Source organism: Platalea leucorodia, assembly GCF_965183815.1.
Source record: "Platalea leucorodia genome assembly, chromosome: 14".
NCBI lineage: Eukaryota > Metazoa > Chordata > Aves > Pelecaniformes > Threskiornithidae > Platalea > Platalea leucorodia.
Genome location: NC_138836.1, coordinates 11,794,853 through 11,805,345, shown reverse-complemented (window position 1 = coordinate 11,805,345; position 10,493 = coordinate 11,794,853). Strand labels below are relative to the sequence as shown.

At 60.7% G+C, this 10,493-nt stretch overlaps 1 protein-coding gene across 1 annotated transcript; it reads left to right on the top strand.

Annotated features, from left to right (window-relative positions):
* Positions 1 to 355: 355 nt before the first annotated feature.
* On the top strand, positions 356 to 8,774 carry LOC309597348 (TBC1 domain family member 24-like; the record flags this gene model as incomplete). Its single annotated transcript, XM_082326644.1, has 7 exons — positions 356 to 458; positions 2,312 to 3,347; positions 3,639 to 3,797; positions 5,257 to 5,320; positions 6,811 to 6,906; positions 7,617 to 7,893; positions 8,629 to 8,774. 7 exons carry the CDS (start codon positions 356 to 358, stop codon positions 8,772 to 8,774), a joined length of 1,881 nt encoding a protein of 626 aa, XP_082182770.1.
* Positions 8,775 to 10,493: the final 1,719 nt, after the last annotated feature.

Genomic DNA, 10,493 nt, shown 5'->3' with positions numbered 1-10,493 from the left:
CGGCCCTCCCTCGCCCCCGCGGCACCCTCCCTGCCCCGTGACGCTGGCGAAGGGAGTGAACCCCAGAGCAGGAAAATGAAGGTTATTCTTGGGGAAAAATAAATGATTAAGTTTAATGGTCGTGTTGGTGGTTTGATGGCTATCTCATCCCACAGGGTGTTTACGTCCCCCTCCCCGGCCTCGGCGCAGAATTGGGGCAGGAAGGGGCGACGCGGGCGCGGGAGCTGCTCCACCCCTCGCCCTATTTACACCAAACAACCCTGCTGTGCCGGCGGGCTGGCCCTCACCTTAAAAGTCAGGGCTGGTGGCGGGGACAGAGGGGAGCCGGCAGCGGGGTGCGCCGGAGCCTGGGCAGATGCTGCAGGTGGGGCTCAGCCTGCCCCGCTCCCCCGGGGGGGCGGCCGGCGGCCTCCCCACGGCCGAGCCGGCCGAGGGCGATAACACGGGCACCGGGCAAGGTGAGTGAGCTGCAGCCGGGGACAGCCACCCATCGCGCGCTGGGGAAGATGCAGGAGGCTCTCGCTGGCCCCGCTCGGGCCGGGGCCACATCCAGCAGAGGAGAGGGGCTGGAGCAGACCCGCGTTTCCTTCCCCGACACCCCCGGCACGTCCCGGGGCGGGCAGAGCTGGAGCCACCAGCCAGCACCCTGGGCCACGGCACCGGCGGCCGGGTGGGCTTGGGTTGATGCTCCGCAGTACTTCGGGCAGGGCAGCACCCTCGTGACATGGCCGGCTGCAAGGACAAGGTGAACTGGGGGACCACAGCAGCGCAAACAGCCCCGCTTCAACCCCAGTGTTCGTTTTAGTCTGGTTTCTACGGCTAGAAGCCTGCGTGGCTGTGCGCAGGGTTTATCTGGCTTCAAAGCAGGGCGTCAGGCTGAGCTGCGACCGGTTAAAACTGCTGCCCTTTCCCTGAACCAGAACTGAACCTGATCTGCTGGTTTTGCTGAACCTGAGCAGGGACCAAACCGAACTGGAGAGCAGGAGCCAGCGCCGGACCCAGCCTGCTGGCGGCCCGGACCCCTCGATGTGCCACCACGTGCTGCCACGCACGCAGCGCACGGGGCCGGGACCGTGCCGTGCCCCCGTGTCCCCTTGGGGCCAGAGCAGAGAGGTTTGGCTCCGTGCAAATCCATCCGAGATGCCCCGACCCAACTGAGCCCATCCAAGATCAATACATCAGAGAACTAATGGGTGCGCTAATCAACTTTATCCTTGCCAGCTCATCACTGCCCAGCAGAACTCACCCATGCGGAGACAACTCCCGTCTCCTTGTACACGGTTTGGAGCTGAGCTCTCTTGCAACCCCAGGGAAAATGCCGCTTGCCTCTCTCTAGGAGGAGCTCAAACTCTGCTCTTCCCAGAAAAGGGCTGGCGGCTGCCACAGCCCTGCCACGGTGCTGTGTGCCCCAGCCTCCCCCGAGCGTCCCCCGGGGACCCTCTGTCTCCCAGGGGCTTCCCAGGTGCTCGCCAGCCCCTGCGTGCCGTCCCTGGACGGGGTCTCTCCAGGCGCATGGGGGAAACGGGGGGAAACGGGGACCCTTCGGCACCCCCCAGACCATCCCTGCACGCCCCTCTCGCTGCAGCACCTTCTCCTGCTGCCTTCTCTCTGGCACCCGAGTGGCCGGAGGGGTCGGGAGACTTTTGCAGGAGACTTTGGCAGGAGGCAGTAAGATGGGGGCAAACACCTGAGGCCAGCTTTGCCCGCTCCATCTGGGCTCGTAGCAGCCTGGTCCTGGGCTGCCATACCCGGACAGGACATTGCCTCCCGCCCCGCTCTGCCCTTGGGAGGGGACACGATGCAAATGGTCCCTCTTGGCCTCAGCATCGCTTGGGCCCCCGCTGCCCATGAGGTCCCTCCTCGCCCCTGCAGAGCTGGGCCAGGACCGAGCTGCTCGTTATCCTCGGTGGAGTAACGCTGCTGTCCCACCGTCATCCCCGGGGGACAGGGACCCTGTCCCTGCTCCCTGCACCTCCCTCTCGGCAGGTCACAGGCTGGGAAGTCAGGAGCTTTTTGAGGGGTGCAAAGCCCCTCACGGTGGGGAGAAGCAGCCCTGACACCCAGCTGGTGCCTGGCCCCATGCTCCCCTGAGCCCCCGGTCTCACCAGGGGCCTGAGCCGACGTGAGCGGTGAGGGCAAAGCGAGCAGCTCCAGCCAGGCAAAGCCTTCTGAAAACCTTCCCTTTGCAGGGGGGAGAGTAACTATTGAAACACAAGACGTTGCTGTAAGACTTCAAAGCGCCGTCAGCCAGGGTGAAACGCTGTCAGCTGGGGTGGTGAAGCGTGTTGAATAAAAGGTCTTTGTCCTACAGAGATGTATGGCTCATCTCCAGTCACCGTCGTGATCACGTCCGAGGCTGACACCTGGGACATCGACGCCTCCTCTTGTCTGGGCTGTGGACAGTTCGTGGATTGGGACAGGATGCCAGACCCGGAGCAACAGGCCCATATCCCCGGGGACATCCTCAGCAAGCCCCCGAAGGAGCTGAAGAAGCTGGCAAGAGAAGGCTACTGGGCAGCGAGCCGCGCTCTGAGAGCTCAGGTCTACCAGCAGCTCATCCAGCAGGTCGCCTGCCGCCTCGTCACCCCGGATGCTCTCGTCTACAGGGACGTGGCGAGTCGGCTCTTTGGGAAGCTGAGTGTGAGCTCCCACCCTCTGCCCGAGTTCCTGGAAGGGTGCTCCATGCCCACGTACTGCCTCAACCTGGAGGGGGTCACCGCCTTGAAGAAGATCCTCATCTGTGTTGGCAACCTTTTCCCCGACATAACCTACAGCCCGGTCCTCCCCTCTCTGGTGGCTCTGCTGCTGCACTACAGCGAAGACGAAGCTCAGTGCTTCGAGAACATCTCTCGCCTCATCGCCAGCAACGCTCCCCACACCAGCTACATTGACCAGTCCTTCCTGGCCCACCAGGCCTCCTGCATGACTTTTGGGGATCTGGCCAACAAGCACTGCCCAGCAGCTCACAAACTCATAGCCAGCACCTCTGAGAACGTCTTTGAGGTCTACTCCGAATGGTTATCGTGGCTCTTTCACTACCTCCCCTTCAATTACGCCATCCGCGTCTTTGATGTCTACCTGCTGGAGGGGCAGAAGGTCCTCTACCGCATCGCTCTGGCCTTGCTGAAGCAGTACAGGCTCTCGGTGGCCTCCGCCGAGCCGGAGGGGACCGACATCAAGGCAGACCTGCAGGCTTTCGTGCAGAACATTGCTGAGCACGTGACTGTCGACAAACTCCTAGAGAGAGCCTTTGGCATCCGGCTGTTCTCCCGCAAGGAAATCTGGCTTCTCCAGATGGCCAACAGGAAGGCGTTAATGGAGAGGGGCATAACCATGGTGCAGAGCAGGTAAGGAGACCTCTCGGTCTGCCAGCTCTTGGGGCTAAGCAGACAAAATATGAGTTACAGTGGATACAACATGGGGGGAACTTCAGGTATCTCCCGTAGTTTGGCTATGCTGGGTGCCTCACGGCCCCTCGCGGGGGACCCCGTTGGGAGGCACTGTACGGTTAGAGCTAGCGAGGTTAACAGAAAGCTCACGATGCGAAAAGCATGACAAAACCTGCTGCGTGGGGGCTGCACCCCTCAAAGCAGACAGGCACCCCAACTTGGCAGTAATGGATGTTCTCCCTCGCGCAGGCAGTCCTTCCACCTGGCCGTGGACATGCAGAACTTCACCTCCAGCATTGTAACGGCTCAGGAGATGCGCATCATCTGGTCCTGGATCCCGGAGCGCTTCTCCCTCTTTCCCCCGCTGCTGCTCTTCTCCACCTCCGAAGATGGGTGCAGCCTGCAGAGGTAAAGCATCTGCCCGTCGGGTCAGGTCGGGTCGGATGGGCCAGGCGTAAAGCTGGGTGGTGTAGAAAGGAGCAACATGTAGTGTCCATGGGGCACGTCTGGGGTCTCCTGGGGACTCTCCTGGGCTCAATTCAAGACCTCGAGCGTGGTCTGGGCCAGCGCTGGCTGTAGGGGAGAGGGCTGAGGCTCAGTCAGACAGCAATCAGCAGCTCGGCACTGCACGGGGACCGTGGAGCCCTGCGGCTGTGCTGTGTGGGGGGTTGTCCCCACGTGCCACGCCGTGCCGGGCATGCTGCGATCGGCCAGGTCCGGCCAGCACGCCACCCCCAGGGTCCAGCTCCCTCCCAGCGGCACGGAGCACAGGGCGGCTGCTGGGCGCTGCAGTCAGTGCTGCGGCTCAAAACTGAGCTGGAAAACCAGTTTGCCGTTGACTTCCCAAGCTGTGAAGCGGCAAAAGCCTTCCAGTGGGCTGAGGCCTGAATGTTTCCAGGCAGGAAGCCCAAACCTGTTCCTCTGTAGGAGCACGTTAAGCTGAGAGGTTGCACTCCCAGAGCAGGCAGAGCTCAGGGCAGGGGCAGACCGCATGTGGGTACATCCTGCGATGGGGAAGACATCTCTAAATGTGAGTTAAGAGAGCCCAAGTGTCACAGCCAATGCCCAAAATTGCAATAGAAAGACCAGTGTAAGCGCTGGAAACAGCCCAGTGACACCCACTGCCAGGGCCGTGGAGCGAAGGGTGGGTGGGAAGCAGGGACATCCCCGCAACGCTCAGTGCCGGGGTGTTTCCCTACTGAGACGCAGCTCACTGCCGACTGGGAAGGGACGCCGGGCTGCCCAGGGACGGGATGCTGCCCGTGCCGCCCCGGTCCTCGGGGCGGTGTGTAAAGGTGGGGCTGCGACGGTGGTGCCTCTGTTAGCACCACGAACGTGCTGCCCCGGCCCGTGAGAGGCGAGCAGGAGCCCCGTGGCGCAGTGGGGCAGCCATGGGGCAGCCCCGTCCTGGGGAGCACAGCCCTGCGCCTTGCCAAGGCAGCAACGGGGTGCAGAGCCCAGATTACAAAACACCTCCAGATTAAAAGCAAGCTCGTTTGGTTAACTCCCCCCATGAAGCGTCCCCCCCGCCTGGTGCCTGAGGGTAGGGTGGGAGGATTTAGCGTTCGGATTTATCTGAGCTTCACCAAGCAAAAACGATGACTTGAGAAGCCCCATAAGCCAACTCCCTCCGCTCCTGCACAAACACTGGAGCTGCTCGAGCTACACGGCTATGAGTTTCTGCTGCTGGCCTTCCGCGAGCTCCCTGCGGGCAGCTGCCAGCCCAGCAGCAGGCTGAGAAGAGCCGCCACCGCTCTCCGCTGCCCTTGCCAGCCTCGTGCTCGCCGCACGCCCGGGCCGGCTGCGGGGCACGCTGCTCCTGGGTCTCAGCCCCCCACCAACCTAGCCTCCTTGTTCATCTCCGCAGGTTTTACACGTGCTGTGAAGGCTACGAACCGACGGTGCTGCTGATAAAAACAACAGAGGGGGAGGTAAGGACTTCCCAAGCAGAGAAGGGAAAGCACCCTTCCCAAGCACCGCCGGCTGCGCTGGTGCCGACGTGGGGAAGGGGACAGGGTGGTTGACCCCACCGGCACTCCTTGGAGCAGCCGCGGGGCTGCGTGGTCCCTCTTCTGCCCTGCTGCGGGGTCTGTCCCAGCTCCCAGGAGAGAACAGACTGCACCCCCGGCACCCAGAGCCACCTCAGACACGGGCTGGTCTAAAGGGTGCTGCTGGGGGGGAAGAGAGGAGAGGTCCATGAGATGGAGAGAGTCTTTTATTGCAAATACAGACTAAAACATGAAGTCCTTGCTAAGCAGATGTTCCTGAAGTCAGCAGATGCTTTGCCTGAGCCAGGACTTGCTTTCAATGCATGAAATGCAAAGGTCTCTCTCTGAGTGCAAGAGCAGCCACACAGGGAAATGGAGGAGAAATCAGGGCAGCTTCCACAATATTTGAAAGTCGTGAAATAACTGCAAAAAACCCCTGAGCCAGACCTCTTCCCGGGGACTCTGCGAGTGGCTCATAAACCCATATTTTATCTCTCCACTCTTCATCAACCAGCAGAGGCAAGTTCTGTAAATTGTTCAGGCTTCCCAAAGATTTATTGACCTACCAGTCCTGATTTCCCACGCCTGACACTTCAGCATGGTGCGCGGATAAACACCCTGCCACCCCCTAGGGCCTTGTGCAGACAAGAGAAGGTGACTTACAAAACCTTGTTTCCTACACGTTTTAGCTCATTTTATTCCTTAGCCAGTACCAAGGACAGGCACGAGTTCCCACCCCTTGGTAGGTCCCCTCCAGCCGTGGTCAAGTCAAGGACGGCCACACCAGGGCCAGCCTGACCGCGGGTGGAAGAACGCCTGGGACTGGTTAAAAGCCTTGTAGGTAAAAAAAAAATGTGTTACCTGAGGCTTTGCCATTTTAAAACACATTTTCCCTAAAGACTCCGAAAACAGGGAACCACCTTGTCACCGTCCAGGGGCCAGCTGAGGACAAGGGACGCCTAGAGCCCCGTCCACAGCGTGTGGCGATGCTCTTCATGCGATGCTTTGAGCCACAGTTATTCCTTTCCGTTGCGGGAGCTGCGTTGGGCTCGGGGGTGGGAGGCACGGCTCCTGCTCCCAAGCCTGGCACGGGGAACGCACCAGCACAGCCGACCAGGCCCGGCTCCATCGACCAGCACGCAGCCTGCTGCAATCGCCTCTGCTGCAAAAGAGCAACCCCCCGAATCTCCCAGAGCCCCCCCTTAGGCACTGAAGCTGAGCGGACTCACGTCCAGAGCACCGGTGACTTGTCAGTGCGGGATTTAGCTGGCCCAGCAGAATTTGGCTCTCGATTCCCCCAGGGGACCGCGCAGAGCCCTTGCCCTCCCAAATGCACGTGCAATGGCCGGCGGTTCTGGGGCTTGCTCTGGTCCCAGCCGTCTTCCCCGCTGACTCCCCGCAGCGCTGACGGCTCCCTCTGCTCTCTCCTGAAGGTGTGCGGGGCGTTTCTCTCCTCCGACTGGAGCGAAAGGAAAAAGAACGGGGCGACATCGGGCTTTTTTGGGACAGGGGAGTGCTTTGTGTTCACTGTAAGTCACATTTTATTTCCGGGTTTACGCTTATGGGTTTGTCTGTTAATGACTTCTTCCTTTACCCCGCTGACAACTCCGGGCATGGCGGCACCGAGCTGCTTTCTTACCACGGTCCCACCGCTGCCCCTCAGCTCTGGCAGGAGGCAGCAGCACAGAAATTGCTGTGCTGGACCAGAGCAAACGGCGAACGAAGTCCTGCCTCGGGTGAGCCGGCTTGGCCCGAGCCCCCGCGCAAGGTGCAGCAGCCCCGGGTGGGTCTTGGAGCATCCTCCCGGGGTGGCAGCAGGGCAGCAGGTGCGGCAGGGCGGGTTTCTGCCCTCTTTGCTCCTGGATGGAGCGTTCCCAAATCAGCCCCCGGGTTCCTGCAGAGGGAGCAGGCTGAGTTGGTCCAGGAGATCCTGGGGACAAAGTCCAGCATCCATCCAGTATCCCACTGGGGTCCATCCAGCACCCACCCGGCGATGGGGGCAGTGCAGGTTTGCCCATCTCCGGCAGTGCCTGGCAAAGACAAAACCAACTTCTCGGCCACAGCCACCTCCAGAGCAGCCCTGGCACTGCCAGGACGCCTTGTCCCTTCCCTGCCCCAGGTCCGGACCTGGCAGGCAGCATTTGGCCCCCGACCCGCCTGGCCAGGCAGCACCGTCCTCCCCCCGCAACGGAGAGATGCCCCAAAGGACCGGGCTCACCACGTTTCTCCTGCTTTCCAGGTGCGCCCCGAGACAGAGAGGTACGAGTGGGTGTTCATCAAGAAGCCAGAGCTGGCCAAAGCCGTGCCGCGCTCACGCCAGCGGTCGCCTTCCCCCTCTCCTGCATCCCTCCTCAGCTCCTCCCCGGACGGCCGCGGCACCAGCTCGAACCGTCTCACTGTGCCCACGCCGCAGAGGAAAGGCCGTCTCTCCCCGTTTCTGGCCATCAGGCATTTCCTTCTGCCTTCCAAAACAGCCTCCATGTTCATGTCCGGGTCACGGGAAGGGATCATTATCGGTAATTACCGAACGGTGGGCACCCACCCACCGACACGCTGCTGCTTTGGCTGAAAAGGGCTCTGCTCCAGATGAAAATCTGAGATGCCTGTAGAGGCAAAGACCTCCTGGTTTAGGATGTGAACTTAAAGTCAGGGGAGATGAAGTCATCCCCCTCTTCCTCAAATCAGCAGGAGAGTGCAAAGCTGCACAAGGGCAAGGATGCTCCTGAGAGCCCCAGATGGGCCCTGCCAGCCAAGGGGGAGCACCACAGCCCAAACCTCCTGGCGAGGTTTGCACCCCTGGGGCTCGCGTGTCCTTTCCCAGCCCTTTCCTCCACTTTGTGCGGGATGGAGAGGAGATGCAGATGGGGATCGGCCCAAGGAAGGGCCGGGCACGGTCACCCAGCAGCGGGATCAGGGCAAGCCTGGCTGCAGGGATGAGAGGAGCTTTCCTTGTTCTCCAGCTCTCCAAGCAGTTAATAATTCAGCTTGTGCTACCAGGGCAACCTCCCGCACCGGCTGCGTGTGCCAGCTGCCCTGCAGATAGCTCTCCGGGAGCTCCGCCGCCACGCTGACATCCCGATCAGCAGAGAAGGCGGCTCGGGGCATCCCCAGCCCAGCTCTGCGCTGTGGCCAAAGGACAGAAAGCCGAGAGGTGGGCGCAGTCCCGAGAGACCTCGTCGGCTGGGCCAGCGTCCCTGCTCGAGCAGCGATGGGGGGAGAGCAGATCCCAACCCTCTTGCTTGCTTTTGCAGGTGGAGGGGGAGGCCAAGCTCTGTCCCTCGATGCCAACCTGCTCTGGGGACGCACGGAGCACTGCGAGACCTTTGACAACCCTCCGCTCTGCCAGGAGAACTTCAAGGTGCAGCTCTTGGAAGTGTGGGGCTTTCAAAACGCCTAGGTCCCGTGGGGAGAGCCCCTCACGGGCCGCCGCGCCGGCCTGCCTGCTGCGGTCCCTGCCGGCAGCGCCGCGGGCAGCTCCGCTCGCCATCCTCCCCTCCACGGTCAGCCATCGTGGTGGTGTGGAGAGAGGGCAATGCGGTGCCGGGAACGGGGCTGCGGGCGCTGCCTTTGGGGACATTTGAGGTCCCCTCCCGCAGTTTAGACCCAGCCCACTCCACCCAGTCTGTCCCAGTTTAGGATGCTGGAGGGGAGGTGAGACAGTCCGGTGTTCCTCACACCTCCCCGGCCTGTTTGCGGCTTGGGGTCAACAGCGGTACCGCAGCACAGGCAGACTTTGTAGGCATTTTGAGCCTAGGCAAAACCCAACACCGAGGTACAAAGCTCACCAGCAACACGCTCAGACCCTGCTTCCCTGTGGTCCCAAGCCCACTGCCACCCTTCAAGCCATACGCAGAATTTTGTAGCCTCTGCGGGTTGCCAGGACTCCCCTGGGCTCACGCACTGACCACCATCCAACAGAGTGCGAGAGACTCTTTTTGTCCGTGGTGGAAACTGCTGATCAGTGATGAGTAAAGTCCGACCCCGTGTTTATACACCGGCAGCCAACGAGAACCCCCCAGCTGTGCACCTGCCTTGCCATTTTTGTATTAAACTGAAGATCTATATTCGCTGCAAAGCGCTGATGTAAGACTACGAGCAGTGAATATATATGAGCCTTAACCAACGTGTCCCAGCTCCCTGGGGTCGGGACAATGGGACACATGCCATTTTAAAACATGAAACGTGAACGTGTACGTGTAGCTCGGTCAGAGAAGGGAACCCTCACAGGAGGGTTGTAGACCACAGAGGTATCATTCTGGCTGCAGGATGAGAATGTCTCCCACGTCCAAATATACTTTCCACTTACGGTTTTATCTTTCATATATTCCACTTCTCGAGCTCTTCAGAGCAGGAGCTATCGCTGCCTCGGTGCCTGCTCCCGGCGATGGCAGGAGGACGTGGGCAGGAGCAGGCGCCGGCAGCAAGCTCACACAGCACCAGTCAGGCAGCAGACCGAGGCATTGCCTGTAGCCTTCAGAGGGTATCGGGGCAAGATGAGGAGGTGCGGCACAGCCCCCCACACCCAGCCTTCACCCACAGAGCTCAAATGAAAGAACACCGCAGAACGACTCTTTCCCTTCAATTACAAAGCCGTGCTAGGGTGTCCTCAGTACTTCTCGTTCCATGATCATGTACTGGACTCTCTGTCCGGCTGGAAGTTTCCCGTGGGAGTCCCTCTCTGCTCCCAAGAGGCTGTTTCTCTCCACCCAGAGACGTGCAGGATGGACGACATGCCTGGAAATGCAAAGCCCTTCACCAGCAGCCTGGCCTGACCTCCTCTCAGCAGTCCTCAGAGTATTTCCTCCAAAGGGCAAGCAGGCCCTGACTAATGTATTAAAACACCGGATGGTGGGGCTGTATCGTGCAGGCCGTGGATGCCTCTGATGCGGCGGCAGCGCCTGCGAGTCCCTTTGTGCCCGCCGGGTAGAGCCGCAGATCACGATGGATGTCAGCCCGCTTATTGCATTCGCTGCCTCTAATCTGATGAGTGCCTGTGCCATTTCTGAAAGGGACGCTACAGTCCTTTCTTCTTACGCTTTATTCCATTACTGAATAAAGTTCAAATCTCTTGGAGAACAAAAAAAACCAAGTCCTGAAAGCGCGGAGGGGAAGCAGA